Source organism: Mustela lutreola, chromosome 1 (genome assembly GCF_030435805.1).
Source record: "Mustela lutreola isolate mMusLut2 chromosome 1, mMusLut2.pri, whole genome shotgun sequence".
NCBI lineage: Eukaryota > Metazoa > Chordata > Mammalia > Carnivora > Mustelidae > Mustela > Mustela lutreola.
The window spans coordinates 273,346,789-273,361,948 of NC_081290.1; the positions used below are offsets into that span (position 1 = coordinate 273,346,789).

At 46.2% G+C, this 15,160-nt stretch overlaps 1 protein-coding gene across 1 annotated transcript in view; it reads left to right on the plus strand.

Moving 5' to 3' along the window:
* Positions 1-14,776, plus strand: part of PTPRJ (protein tyrosine phosphatase receptor type J) — a 143,454-nt gene extending 128,678 nt beyond the window's left edge. The window contains exons 11-18 of the mRNA XM_059142478.1: positions 2,023-2,154; positions 3,631-3,841; positions 3,954-4,078; positions 6,364-6,451; positions 9,987-10,570; positions 10,675-10,762; positions 12,717-12,807; positions 14,702-14,776. Of these exons, the coding sequence (XP_058998461.1) occupies positions 2,023-2,154; positions 3,631-3,841; positions 3,954-4,078; positions 6,364-6,451; positions 9,987-10,032 (602 nt within the window). The 3' untranslated portion in view covers positions 10,033-10,570; positions 10,675-10,762; positions 12,717-12,807; positions 14,702-14,776. The remainder of the gene's footprint in view (positions 1-2,022; positions 2,155-3,630; positions 3,842-3,953; positions 4,079-6,363; positions 6,452-9,986; positions 10,571-10,674; positions 10,763-12,716; positions 12,808-14,701) is intronic.
* Positions 14,777-15,160: the final 384 nt, after the last annotated feature.

Sequence of the window (15,160 nt, forward strand, 5' to 3'; positions counted from 1 at the left end):
AGGGGAATCCTCGGAGTCTGTGTTGGGAAGCCTGGCTAGGTGGTTGAGAATTAGACATGGGGATAGCGCCCCCAAGTGGTCACTGCTCTCAGTTACTTGTGAAGTTGCGGAAGCCTGGTTCAAAGCTGTGCTATCCTATAGAAAATAATAGGAGTCTCTTGCAGCATTTAACATTTCCGAGGGGCTGCATTAAAAAAAAAAAAAAAAAAAAAAAAAAAAAAAAAAAAAAAAAAGTAAAAAGGGGCACTGGGTGGCTCACTGGGTTAAGCGTCTGCCTTCGGCTCAGGTCATGATCCCAGGGTCCTGGGATGGAGCCTGGCGTCCAGCTCCCCTGCTCAGCTAGGAGTCTGCTTCTCTCTCTCCCTCCACCTCTCCCCCACCCACTCGTGCTTGCTCACTCTCTCTCTCTTTCTCAAATAAATAAATAAAATATTTATATGAAAATTGAAAAAATAAAGTAAAAAGGAAGAGCTGACATTGATTTAAATCACATTTAATATTAAAAACATCATTATAGGGGCACCTGGGTGGCTCAGTGGGTTAAGCCTCTGCCTTCAGCCCAAGTCATGATCTCAGGGTCCTGGGATCGAGCCCTGCATCGGGCTCTCTGCTCAGCGGGGAGCCTGCTTCCCCCCCCCCCTCTCTCTCTGCCTGCCTCTCTGCCTACTTGTGATTTCTCTTTCTCTGTGTCAAATAAACAAAATCTTAAAAAAAAAAACATCATTATATATTATATATTAAAAACATCATTCCAACACATAATCTACACAAAGTCAATTATTGATGAATTATTTTACATTCTTTTCTCATGCTCAGTCTTCAGCATCCAGTCTGTGATTACACACCTAGCACGCCCGAACTGGGTCTGGTCATGTTTTAGCAGCTGAGCTGCTCTGCGTGGCTGGTGTTGCCGCCCTGGGCAGCACCAAGTGTGGGAGCCCCGCTGCGGTGTTTTTGTTCAGTTTTCTCAGTCTCCCTGAATCTTGACTATAATGATGAAAACATTCGAACTGTACGTGGGAGACAGATTTAGGTAAAGAGAGAGTACGTGTGTGTGTGTGTGTGTGTGTGTGTAGAAGGATCATCTTTAATTCAGCGTTTTCTTCCTCTTGCGTTAACTCGGAGGCTGACTTCAGAAGCTCAGTTCAGAAAAGGGGAGGCACATCCTCGTGAAGGTTGTGCATGGAATGTTCCTGCATGGGCTTTTCTGGGAGGGGGATCAGTCGGGTTTCTCTAGGTGGCATTTTAAACCAACTCCAGCAAAAAAAATGACGACTTTAGTTTGAAGAATATGGACCAGGAACACAGCCAGGTCTCAGGAGAAAGCGCATCCTCTCCATGTCAGCTTTGCTTTCTTTCTTTTCTTTTTTAAAAGATTTTATTTATTTATCAGAGAGAGAGAGAGAGAGCGCGTGCGCACAAGCAGGTAGAGGTGGAGAGAGAAGTAGGCTCCCTGCCAAGCAAGGAGACGGATGTGGGACTCGATCCCAGGACCCTGGAATCATGACCCGAGCCGAAGGCAGTGGCTTAACCGACTGAGCCACCCAGAGGCATCCCTCAACTTTGCTTTCATCCAGGTCTCTCTGTTCCATCATGGTCCTCAGCCAAGCAAACTGTCCGGTGCCGTGGCCACGCGGTGGGCAGGTGACTGCGGACAGCTCCCACCTCAGAGTCCCAGCCACGCAGGCTCTCTCTCGCTCTCCATCCCCCCTGGCTCTCTGGGTCAGGATGATAAGACGATAACAAAGGCAGGTTGTTTTCAACAAACAAGGCTGCTGGGAGCCTGCCCAGGCGTGTGGCTGGGTATGCTGAAGGTGCCGTTGGGAGCTGGGGATCTGCCATCTCTGCCCCCTACTTCCCTTTCCTGTCCCTGGCTCTGGATGTGCTTTCCCCGAAGCCCCCTCCCCGCTCCCAGAGCAAGGGCAGAGCTTGAAGGCACTACAGCAAACTTCTCCTTAATAATTTTGTTCCCTCTTTGGTTTTAAATGGTGGGTGATCATGTTTTGTTTTGTTCTGTTTCAGACCCCCCTTCTCCAGATGCATCCCCGAATATTACGTCCATCAGTCACAATTCCGTAAAGGTTGAGTTCAGTGGCTTTGAAGCCAGCCACGGACCCATCAAAGCCTATGCGCTGATTCTCACCACTGGGAATGGTAAGGAGGGGTCGGTTATGGCTCCAGTAGCCCAGGAGCCATGCCGTGACAGGGGCCCATTCCTGTGCCCACTGAGGCACTCTGGAGATACAAGCACATGTCTGTTTTTACACTGTCACCCATGCTTTGGCTCTCAGAAGGCGGTGGGTGAGCTCTTTGTCCAATGATCTAGGTTAGGGTTGACAGACTTTCTGTGAAGGGCTGGATGGCAAATAGTTTCAGCTTTGCAGGCCGTGCAGTCCCTCTCACAGCTGCCCGACTCTGGCACTGTGGGGTGAGAGCGGCCGCAGAAGGGGCGTGAAGAATGAGTGTGGCTGTTCCATTAAAATATTATTTGTCAGAATGGGTGGCCGGCTGGATCTGGCCTGTGGGTTGTACTTGGCTCTGACCTCTGACCTAGGTTTTTGTTCTCTTTTACAACACAGGATCTTTCAGGTGACAGAATGTTAGTCTGTTAACCAACTCTCTTTTTCTCTCTCTCTCTTTCTCTCTCTCTCACTCACACACACATGTGCGTACATATGTGCGCACACACACACACACATGTCATACTAGAGGGTGACTTTCTCTTGAAGGAAAACAGAAAGTGACTTCTGCATTTGTGGTTAAACACTTGCAGAAAGCATCCTCACAGCTGAGAGAGGAGGGGGCTCACATGCTCCTTTTCCCCAGTGGGGCTCCATTACATTCTTTGGTGGGAAGAAGGGTGTGATTTGGGGTTGTTCTTGTTAGTGTTAGCTGTCCTTGTGCAATGCACAAGGCTGCATTTTCAAGGCCACGTTCTGTTGTTGATTCTTTAAATGGGAACAATGCAGTACTGCCTCTGCCCATTCTCTCAGCCCTGCCCAGGGTACTGTCCTCACCTCCTCGAGGACCCAGAGGTGGAGCCCCTTGTGAGGCGTGTGAAATCCTGGAAGACAAGGACTTTGCTGGTGTCATAAACCCATGGCAGGGTTTCCACAGCTGATGCTGAGATCTCTCAGTCTCTCTGTCTTTTTGTTTTGGGTCTGTTTCAAGTCATTTTGTGGTGAAGGTTTCCAGCAAAATCCAAACTTAGACGTTGCTGAATGAAGGAGGAAATATTTCATAGTGACCACAGTGACCAACGTCACCCTGTGGTAAGGAGACCACAGGCACTAAGTCGATGGTCTGGCTTGAAAATCAACCCCATTGTAAATGCAGTGTGGTCTTGGGCCCAGGTTCTTTTAGCTTTCCATGCCTTCATTTTCCCACCTGTAAGATGGGTACAGTAAACTAGTGTGATGAGACTGTTGCCAGTGTCTGTCGTTTAGTGCACAGAGATTAAGTAAAGCAGGTACAACTTAGTTTAAGTGAAGCCTGATGGAGAACACGTGAGAGATGGGAGCTATCGCCATTACCGCCCAGCATCAATGTCACTGTTTAGATACGTGGGGAATGGAAATCTCTCTCTGCAGTCACTTATCTTATGACTTTCTTTCTGTGTGCCTTTCTTAGCTGTTCAGCCATCTGCAGATGTTTTGAGATACACGTATGAGGATTTCAAAAACGGGGCCTCAGACACTTACGTGACGTACCTCATCACCACAGAAGAGAAGAGACGTTCTCAGGGCTTGGCTGAGGTCTTGAAATACGAAGTCGATGTTGGGAACGAGTCAACCACACACGGTTATTACAACGGGAAGCTGGAACCCCTGGGCTCCTATCGGTAATGCCCTAGTGGTTCTTGCCCTCTGGGGCCCATCCTCGTGAGTGCGAAGTTTGCACACCATGGACGTGGCCCTGTCTCAGCTCTCTCTTTCCTTCTTGTCATCCCATAGGGCTTGTGTGGCCGGCTTCACCAACATCACCTTTAACCCTCGCAATAATGGACTCATAGATGGGCCCGAGAGCTACGTGTCCTTCAGTCCCTATTCAGATGCAGTGTTCTTGCCCCAGGATCCAGGTAGACAAGAACAACAGCGCTCTTAACATCTCAGTGGGGTTTTGCTTCTGGTGTGGACAGAAGGCCACGAGTTTGCACGCCTCCCTCCATCCCTGGGAGGGCTGGTCTCTCCTCTCAGAAGCTGAGAGGTCTCGTGGCCACCAAGGGCCACATCTGCTTCCTGGAAGGAGACCCCCCGCCCTGCCCGCCCCCACTCTCTCTCTCCTCGGCCCATTGCCCTTCCACTCTGCAAACACATTTAGTCCTTTTTTTCAGAGTGGTTATTCGTGTGCCCACGTGCCAGGCTCCATTTGACTTTAGTGCATGGCACCTTCAAATGTTAGGGCCAAACGAGCCGCATAAATTGTCTTGTCCAGCTCCTCTCTGAGGCACGAGGCTGTGAAGGCCCAGAGAGGGGCAGTGACTTGCGTAGAGGCAGGCCTGACACTCTGGCCTCAAACTCCTTTGTCACACAGAACAAAGTGATTCTGGAGCTTCAGGGACCCAAGGGAATATATACCTTACCTTCAGGCCAGCAGCAAAGTGATCCGCTGTTTGTTAGTGTGTCCGGTTTTTACACTTGATAGTTGTTGGCTTCAGGAAAGAAGCCCCAGGAGCCAAGTTCAGGGAGCCCCCACCTTCTCCCCCAGTAATCAGATGGGTTTTCTGTCACTTAAGCACAGTGCTGTTGGTACTTCCGCTCGTTGGTGGGTATTAGTCTCACAGAGTTAGGGGTGGAGGAACCACAGGGAACATTTTTCCTAGTGGTTTTTAAACAGCGGTCATTCTACCAAATAGGACCCAGATCTGAGACCCTCCCTGCCCCCACCCTGCCTCCAAAAGAGCATTTCTGCCTGGTTTTCTACTTTATATATTGGGCTGCTGCATGCAATTTCATCTGAAGAAAGACATCAGCAGTAAGAACAACTTGAAAATCATAGACAGCCCAGTTCCCTATGTTTGCAGTGGAGGAACCCCGGGGAGGGGAGCCGTGACTTTCTCAAGACCAGCCCATTGGTGGTGGGCTGGGGCGGAGGAACCTGGATCCCAAATGCATGGACTAATTTTATGTCCAAAGATATTTAATGTGCGCGCGCACACACACACACACACACTCTCTGGTTTGAAGACTCTGGGCCAATTGTGAACATCTTTTTTTTTTTTTTAAAGCTTAATTTTGCTGAACAATTTTTTCATGTGTCTGTTAGCCATTTATATGTCTTCTGCCCCCAAACCACATTGAGATACCACCTTACACCAGTTAGAATGGCCAAAATCAACAGAACGGGAAACAACAGGTGTTGGAGAGGATGTGGAGAAAGGGGAACTCTCCTACACTGTTGGTGGGAATGCAAGCTGGTGCAGCCACCTTGGAGAACACTGTGGAGATGCCACAAGAAATTAAAAATAGAGCTTCTCTCTGACCCTGCAATTGCACTACTGGGTATTTACCCCAAACATACAGATGTTCTGAAAAGAAGGGCCATCTGCACCCCAGTGTTCATAGCAGCAATGGCCACAGTCGCCAAACTGTGGAAAGAGTCAAGATGCCCTTCAACGGACGAATGGATAAAAAAGATGTGGTCCATATATACAATGGAGTATTATGCCTCCATCAGAAAGGATGAATACCCAACTTTTGTATCCACATGGACGGGACTGGAGGAGATTATGCTGAGTGAAATAAGTCAAGCAGAGAAAGTCAATTATCATACGGTTTCACTCACTTGTGGAACATAAGGAGCGATATGGAGGACATTCGGAGAAGGAAAGGAAAAGTGAATTGGGGGACATTGGAGGGGGAGACGAAGCATGAGAGACTGTGGACTCTGAGAAACAAACTGAGGGTTCTGGAGGGGAGGAAGTGGGGGGTTGGGTGAGCCTGGTGGTGGGTATTAAGGAGGGCAAGTATTTTATTTTATTTTTTAAATTTTTGTTAACATATGATGTATTATTAGCCCCAGGGGTAGAGGTCTGTGAAGCATCAGGCTTACACATTTCACACACTCACCAATAGCACATACCCTCTCAATGTCCATAACCCAACCGCCCTCTCCCAACCCTCCTTTCCTCCGGCAACCCTCAGTTTGTTTTGTGAGATTAAGAGTCTCTTATGGTTTGTCTCTAAGGGGGGGCACGTATTTCATGGAGCACTGGGTGTGGTGCATAAACAGTGAATCTTGGAACACTGAAAAAATAAAATTAAATTAAAAATATAAAAAATTTTATTTAAATTCAATTAACATATAGTATATTATCAACTCATGAGCATCTTCTGAAGTGCCTCCTGTTTGGACTTTTCCCAGGTGTCATCTGTGGAGCAGTTTTTGGGTGCATCTTTGGTGCCTTGGTAATTGTGGCTGTGGGCGGCTTCATCTTCTGGAGAAAGAAAAGGTGATTGTTTATGTTGACTTTTTTTTTTTTTAAGATTTTACTTATTTCTTTGATAGAGACACAGCAAGAGAGGGAGCACAAGCAGAGGGAGTGGGAGACAGAGCAGCAGACTCCCTGCTGAGCAGGGAGCCTGATATGGGGCTTGATCCCAGGACCCTGGCATCATGACCTGAGCTGAAGGCAGATGCTTAATGACTGAGCCACCCAGGTGCCCCTAAGGGAGCTTTTTACTATGGAAAATTTCAGAGAGTCACATGATTGGAAGGACCAGTGTCATGGCCCACAACCCCTCCCCCCCAATCCCCGTGATTCACACTGTCCACTGCTGGCCAGTCCTGCTTCCCCTTAGCCGCCCCGGCATCAGGTCCTGGTGAACACTGCTGTGTAAGGTGCTTCCTCAGAACTGTGCCTTCTGGTTCCGGAATCAGTGGTGTGGTGTTAAGAGATTTCACTCTCGAGTTAGCTAAGTATGAACACATGTGTGGTCTGACTAGCAGTAGGGAGCTTTGCTGGGATGTCTAGGAGACTCTGTGATGTGACACTGAGTATTAAATAGATACAGCGTGTGAGGAGTAAAAATAGCAACTCTGTTTTGAGTGCTTCCTGTGTGACTGGATTTGTGTTTTCCATCAATTCTCATATTCATGGGGCTCTAGGAGGCGGGTCTTGAAAGCCCCATTGCAAGGACACACAAGCTGAGTGTAGGAAGTGTAGAAGCGAACTTGAACCCAGTGTTTGCACTTTATTGCTAGCTCTCTTGTCTGACCATGTGTGGGGCAAGTGAAGCCTGTGTATCTGCTGGCATTCATTCATTCTCAGGTGCGGCCAGCCAGGGAGTTTCCTTCTGGCTCAGAGTCCCTGAAAGCAGCCATGCCAGGTTCTTCTGCCACCATCTTGCCCTGTTGGGTTGACAGGCAGATTTTAAATGTGTGTGTGTGTGTGTGTGTGTGTGTGTGTGGAGGGGGTCAAAACAGCTTTATTGTTTCTTGTTGAAATAAGAGTTATACATGCTTGTGGTAGCAAATCAAAAAACAAAGCAGAAATGAAAAAGAAGAGCAAAGGAACTAGATAATTCATAATCACAGCTTCTGCACAAAACTACATTTCACATTGATATGGTTGTGAAACTCACAGATACGCGCGCACACACACATACACACACACGGAATCATATTATGGACATCATTTTCTAGTCTGGACAGCTTCAAATCTTCTTCATTTTAAGCAGATACAGAGTTTCAACTGTATGGAAATTATTCAATTTTCCTGATGTCTTCAGTTTATTTTATTATATTTTATTTTTTTTGGTACAGTTAGTTAACTTGTCTCTAAATCTTTGGGCACATTCATGATTATTTCCTTAGGCTAAATCCCAAAGTGGGCAGTTTGCTGACTCTTTGGGTATGGTTCCTGTTTCCAATTTTTTTTTTTTTCAAAGATTTTATTTGTTTGAGTAAGAGAGAGAAAGAGCATAAGCAGGCGGGAGGGGGACAGGGAGAGGGAGAAGCAGGCTCCCCACTGAGCAGGGAGCTCAGTGATCCCAGGACTCTGAAATGACAGCCTGAGCTGAAGGCAGATGCTTACCCCACTGAGCCCCTCAATTTTTTTTTTTAAATTTTTAAATTTTTAATTTTTTATAAACATATAATATATTTTTATCCCCAGGGGTACAGGTCTGTGAATCACCAGGTTTACACACTTCACAGCACTCACCAAAGCACATACCCTCCCCAATGTCCATAACCCCACCCCCTTTCTCCCAAACCCCCTCCCCCCAGCAACCCTCAGTTTGTTTTGCGAGATTAAGAGTCACTTATGGTTTGTCTCCCTCCCAATCCCATCTTGTTTCATTTATTCTTCTCCTACCCCCTTAAGCCCCCATGTTGCATCACCACTTCCTCATATCAGGGAGATCATATGATAGTTGTCTTTCTCCGCTTGACTTATTTTGCTAAGCATGATGCGCTCTAGTTCCATCCACGTTGTTGCAAATGGCAAGATTTCATTTCTTTTGATGGCTGCATAGTATTCCATTGTGTATATATACCACATCATCTTGATCCATTCACCTGTTGATGGACATCTAGGTTCTTTCCATAGTTTGGCTATTGTGGACATTGCTGCTATAAACATTCGGGTGCACGTGCCCCTTTGGATCACGACGTTTGTATCTTTAGGGTAAATACCCAGTAGTGCGATTGTTGGGTCATAGGGCAGTTCTATTTTCAACATTTTGAGGAACTTCCATGTTGTTTTCCAGAGAGGTTGCACCAGCTTGCATTCCCACCAACAGTGTAGGAGGGTTCCCCTTTCTCCACATCCTCGCCAGCATCTGTCATTTCCTGACTTGTTAATTTTAGCCATTCTGACTGGTGTGAGGTGATATCTCATTGTGGTTTTGATTTGTATTTCCCAGATGCCGAGTGATATGGAGCACTTTTTCATGTGTCTGTTGGCCATCTGGATGTCTTCTTTGCAGAAATGTCTGTTCATGTCCTCTGCCCATTTCTTGATTGGATTATTTGTTCTTTGGGTGTTGAGTTTGCTAAGTTCTTTAAAGATTTTGGACACTAGTCCTTTATCTGATATGTCATTTGCAAATATCTTCTCCCATTCTGTCAGTTGTCTTTTGGTTTTGTTAACTGTTTCCTTTGCTGTGCAAAAGCTTTTGATCTTGATGAAATCCCAATACTTAATTTTTTCCCTTGCTTCCCTTGCCTTTGGCTATGTTCCTAGGAAGATGTTGCTGCGGTTGAGGTCGAGGAGGTTGCTGTCTGTGTTCTCCTCAAGGATTTTGATGGATTCCTTTCTCACATTGAGCCCTTCATCCATTTTGAGTCTATTTTCGTATGTGGTGTAAGGAAATGGTCCAATTTCATTTTTCTGCATGTGGCTGTCCAATTTTCCCAACACCATTTATTGAAGAGGCTGTCTTTCCATTGGACATTCTTTCCTGCTTTATCGAAGATTAGTTGACCATGGAGTTGAGGGTCTATTTCTGGAGCCCCTCAATTTTGATACATACTGACAAATCACCTTCCAGAATTGGTGTGTGTATGTGTGTGTGTTTGTGTGTGTGTGTGTGTGTGTGTGTGTGTGTATTTTAAACACCAATATGGGGTTTAGCCAACAATGCAGGAGATTGCCAGGATCCCACCACCTATAGTGGATCCTCTACCTATAGTGGAGATATTTTCTGGTTTATTCCATTAACTTATCGGGAAGCCCTTCTCTAAGAGTATGAAGAAATGACTCTGGCTTTAAAAAGGAGTCATGCTGCGGATTCACGTTTACCCAGAGGTATTTCTAACGGTGGCCTGGGCAAGGTTCTTCCATACTTTTGGATGGTATGAAAGAGAGTTACTTTGCAGATTTGTAACCAGGGTTTGCTGCCTAGACCTCTAAGCCTAGTGTTAGGAAACAAGATTTAGTGTCATATATATATATATAAGGCATTTTGTAGATACATGAAAGTGGAAAAGCCCAGAATTACCCTTTTTTTGGTCTTAATGGGTCTTTGTTTCTTTTAAAACAGGAAAGATGCGAAGAATAATGAGGTATCCTTTTCTCAAATTAAGTAAGTCTCTGGAGTTATGAGCTTTATTTGAAGACATTTAATCCCCCAATCTGTTCAGTAACTATCTAGAGAATTTTTGGTGGAATTTGCTGTCCTTTTTTCTAACACATTTGGCCACGATCATCCTGAAGTTCTTGCTAGCTTTGTTTTTCTGCAAGGAACCTGTTTATTTGTCTCCTGAAGCTATTAGCTTCCTTGCCATGTTCTCCTAAGGCGAGTAAAACCTCACTTCCATATTCTACCAATAAATTTGTATTTTGTGATTGTTAAGGAAAAATAAATGGGTTATCAATATCTAGGAGAGGACCTTGTTGGAAGTCACAAAGCCAATCAGTTATATGAGAGGGTCTAGAAGTGAGATTTCCTGATTGACATTTCAGTGGTTTGTAAATAACATTATAGTGAGCCCTCCCTCCCCCATTTATTACTATGGTTTTTGTTCTTTTGGGAAGATGTTTACTATTATCTCTCGAGTCATAACTGAGTCGGTGTTTCTAATGGATTATTTTTTTCTTTCCCTTTCTATGATGAAGACCTAAAAAGTGAGTAGCTGCTTTAATTTTTTCTAATAACTTGTATTTTTCTGTTTTGAGCATGGACTTTATTGCATGTACAAGAGTCCTAAGCAGTTGTTCTATTTTCTTAGATCCAAGTTAATCAAAGTGGAGAATTTCGAGGCCTACTTTAAGAAACAACAAGCGGACTCCAACTGTGGGTTTGCAGAAGAATATGAAGTACGTGGTTGTAAATAATGTGTTTTTTAACTGCTTTATGTTTCTTCCAAAAGTTGGGAACCCGCCCATTTTTGTTGCAAGGAGAAGCGCTGGGTGAGAGGTGGCCCTCTTGGAGGGGGGAGGAGCTCTTCCATGTCCCCCTCGGGGGTCCCACTGTGGCTGCGTGGGCTGCGAGCCCTTAGATGTACCCTCACTGCTAGTGATTTTTGTGCTTAACTTTGTTGAGAAATGAAGAGTATGCAGAGAGAGGGAGAGAAACTGGGCATTTCTGTCCGGGGGCTGTTCACTGGAGTAGTTGGGAAGCTGTGGGGGCTGGCGTGGGGCACCGTGCGGCCCAGGTTTGATTCCTGAGCATCATGAGGAGCTGCGTGAAGAGTTCCCGTGCTTCCATCCTGTTCCGTCCTGTCCAGCGTGCTCTGACCACCCCCACCAGCCCAGAGCCCCTCCCTCAGAATGGTCACACACACTCACACACTCCCTCTCTCCCTGCCCTTCCCTGCCACCCTCCCCACCCTGCCCTGCGCTGCCTCCCTCGCCTGCCCATTTGCATCGGCTTCCTGTGGCTACCATAACAAATCACCACAAACTCGTGGCTTAAAACATTAAATTTGTATTCTCTTGTGGTTCTGGAGGCTCTACTAAGTCCAGAGTCAGGTGTCAGCAGACCGGTCCTCCCTCCATCTCTCTGGGCGGGGATCCCCTTCCTTGCTTCTTCCCAAGTGAGTGGCTCCAGGTGTTCTGTGGCTTGGGGCTGTGTCTCTGCTCTGTGGCCCCCCCCCAGCACCCCCCCGTCCCTGTGGCTCCCCTCGGGGTGTCTTGGGTGAACACACCTCTTACTAGATTTGGGGCCCCCCTGCAGATTCCGGGATGATCTCACCTCAAGATTCTCAACTTAAATCCATTCTGCAAGACTCATTTCCAAAAGCAGCTCACATCCACAGGTTGCGGGGATTAGGATGTAGGCCTGCCTTTTTTTGGGGGCTGCCGTTCAACCAACTGCACGACTCAAAGCACGGCTCAGGACGTAAATTCTGTCTTTGGGTCCCTTTCCCCTGTCGGGTGTTGCCTGTCAGCGACGTCCAGCCTTTATCTAATTCCGCCTCGTTGTAAAGTTAGTGATTTCTGCCTACACCCCGCTCCCAGGTTTTAAGCTCCTTGAAGGCAAGTATTATGCTTTTTCTTTGAGTGGGACCTCTGCATTAGTTTCTACGGGCTGCCGTAACAAAACACCACAGACTGGGTGGCTTCTGACAACAATTATTCTCTCATGGTTCTGGAAATCAGGGGTCCAAAATCAAAGTGTTGGCAATGCCTTGCTTCATTGGAAGCCTCTAGGGAAGGCTCCTGCCAAAAGCTTCGGTCACCTTCTGGAAGCCCCAAGCATTCTTGGTGTGTGGGAGTCTAACTCCTCTGCCTGCCTTCATCTCAGCACACCTGGCTCCCCTCATATGTCTGTATCTTGGTGTCTCTTCTCTTAGAAGGACATCAGTCCTGTTGGATGAAGGGCCCACCCTACTCCAGTATGACCTCATCTTCTTCTTCTTCTTCTTTTTTTTTTTCTTTTAAAGATTTTATTTATTTATTTGACAGACATAGATCACAAATAGGCAGAGAGAGAGGGGGAAGCAGGCTCCCTGCGGAGCAGAGAGCCCGATGCGGGGCTTGTTCTCAGGACCCTGAGATCGTGACCTGAGCCAAAGGCAGAAGCTTAACCCACTGAGCCACCCAGGCGCCCCCATGACCTCATATTCTTTTGATGACCATGGCAAAGACTGAAGTTCCAAATAAGGCTGCATCATTCCCAGGTCCCAGGGATTAGAACTTCAGCCTGTCTTTTTGGTGGACACAGTTTAATCCCAAACACCTCTGCACTTCCACCTTGTTCTGTCGTGCTCTGTGCTCGTTGTAACTAACATCTGGGCACTAAACCAACGGACAACTCATTTGTTTTCAGGATCTGAAGCTTGTTGGAATCAGTCTACCTAAATATGCGGCGGAGCTGGCTGAGAATAGAGGAAAAAATCGCTATAATAACGTTCTGCCCTGTAAGTTGTTGTTGTTTTGCCGCCCCATAGGCTCTTCCCTATTCTTGGTCTCTGGCTGTCAGGCCTCTAACGGTGGAGGGGAATGGGATCAGGGTGCTGGCTCGCCACGCCCACGTTCATTCATGAGTCCCCTGTGGGATGCTAAGCCCTTTATTTAGGCATATTCCACTGAATCCAGCCCTCAGGGGAACCTTATGAAGGAGGTAGTAGAATATTTGGTTTGTAGATGAGAAAATTGAGGCACAGCATAGCTAGGGGGTTTGCCCAGAGTCGCACAGAGGGCCTTGGCGGGCCAGGGCTATCGTTTCTTTCCGGAAAAGGGCCAGAGTCCCTGCTCTTATCCCCTCTCTCTTAAAGCCCTTCATTCCAGCTACTGTTGCTCTGGAAAGGAAGGGAGCAGGAGGAGGACGGGAGGAATGCTTTCTGCTTATCCAGATACATCTCTGGTGGGCTGATGAGCGCATGCCACAGCTAAATATGACTTGTATTTGAATTCACATATTGGAAAAGTAACAATGTCTGCCTAATGGATGGGGATAACATCCAACAAACCAAATGGGGTTTAAAATGAGAGTGATTTATCTCATCATCTGTGGAGATGAACTGTAAGCCCTCCTCCACGGAAAGTTCTTTGTGGTCTCTCTCTCGGGTGGGAATTAGGGCACGAAGAACTTATCAATAGATTGCAGCTGTGTTCTGATTTCGCTGTCATTTATAGACTCTGCAGATGATTTTTCCACAAGGACATTTAGAGACATTGTCTCTTTTCTTCGAAGCCGTGTTTTTCTTTTCCGGTCTAAAACATTAACTTCTGCTTAGATTCAGGATTTTTTAGCTTCTGCATTCTTTCTCTTTGTGCCTCCTGCCGTCTGTCCTTGTATTGACAGCAGGTACTGGCCCTTGTGCCAAGAAAAATGCTTTCAAAATCAGGCTGGTGGGATGTGCCTCAGAACGGCCCATGCACGGTTAACTCAGGATCGTTGGCCTGTTCCTGTGAATGTTGCAGGGATTTTCAGACCCAGAGTTTGGGAGAGTTTTGGGCTGAAACTTGTGTAGGTCACTGAATTTGGAATTGTCGTGTTATTTTGTCCAGGGGAGGGTGAGATAATATGTGGTCAGATGCAGGGACACACAGGTGATGCTACTGATTACATTTGAAATTCTAACATTACTTCATTTCTTGAGTTGGGCAAGCTTGTGTGTGCATTTATTTTTGTAGTGTTTAGACGCAACTGATAAATGGTGTGTGTATTTTTAAGATGAAAACACAAGGATTTTGTGTTTTAGATCTTCCCACCCATAGTAGTCTTCCACATTCAGCGTATGCCTGAGTTTGGTACTTTTTGTAATGACATTTTTAGGAGAATAGAGAAAGTATGGAGACCTTTCCTTTGTGGGAGGAGCACTAGATTTGAATTCTGAGTGTCTTTGACCAGACATTAGTACTTAATCTCATAGACCCTCAGTTTCCTCATTTGTAAAATGGGCACAAAAGCCAGAAGGGCAGTTTTGAGGAATAAATACAATTGCTTAGTGAATCTCTTGGCTTGTGGCACGCACACCAAGGATGCTAATAGCAGTAGGTTGGTGTTGTCTGAGAAGGAGGTCTGGCGCAATGAAGAGCTCGGACCCTCGCTGCAGGCTGCCTGGGGGTCGAATCCTGGCTCTGCCAGTGCGTAGCTCTGCTGGGCTTCTGCAGGCAATTGCCTGATTCCTCTGTGCCAGTCACTTGGGCTGACTGTAAGGATCCAGTAGGTCACCTCCATAAAATGCCATGTGTCACACCTTCAGGATGTGAGAGGAGCCCCTGTGTTGCCATTTTGTACTTTTCTCTCTTGTGTGTAACTCTCCTCAAATATTTCTAATGAGCACCTTTTTTCTCTCAATGCCACAGATGATATTTCCCGTGTCAAGCTTTCTATCCAGACACACTCAGCTGATGACTACATCAATGCCAACTACATGCCCGTAAGTGGAGAGACGAGCCCAGAGCATGGCTTGTTCGGGGGAAATCTTCAGGGCTCTTCCTTGTGTCTTTGACACTGAATTTGGGTTGCTTCCCATTTTCTAGGGCTACCATTCCAAGAAAGATTTCATTGCCACACAAGGGCCTTTGCCCAACACTTTGAAAGATTTCTGGCGTATGGTTTGGGAGAAAAATGTATATGCCATTGTTATGTTGACCAAATGTGTCGAACAGGGAAGGGTAAGTGTTTTATTTTTTACTTAAGTTATTTTAAAATTTATTTTGTTTAATTATTTTAATTTAAATTATTGAATTAAATTAATGCATTCATTTTGACTGCGGTGAAGGCATATCTTAAGAAGCATTTGTCTTTCTAAAGAAAACACT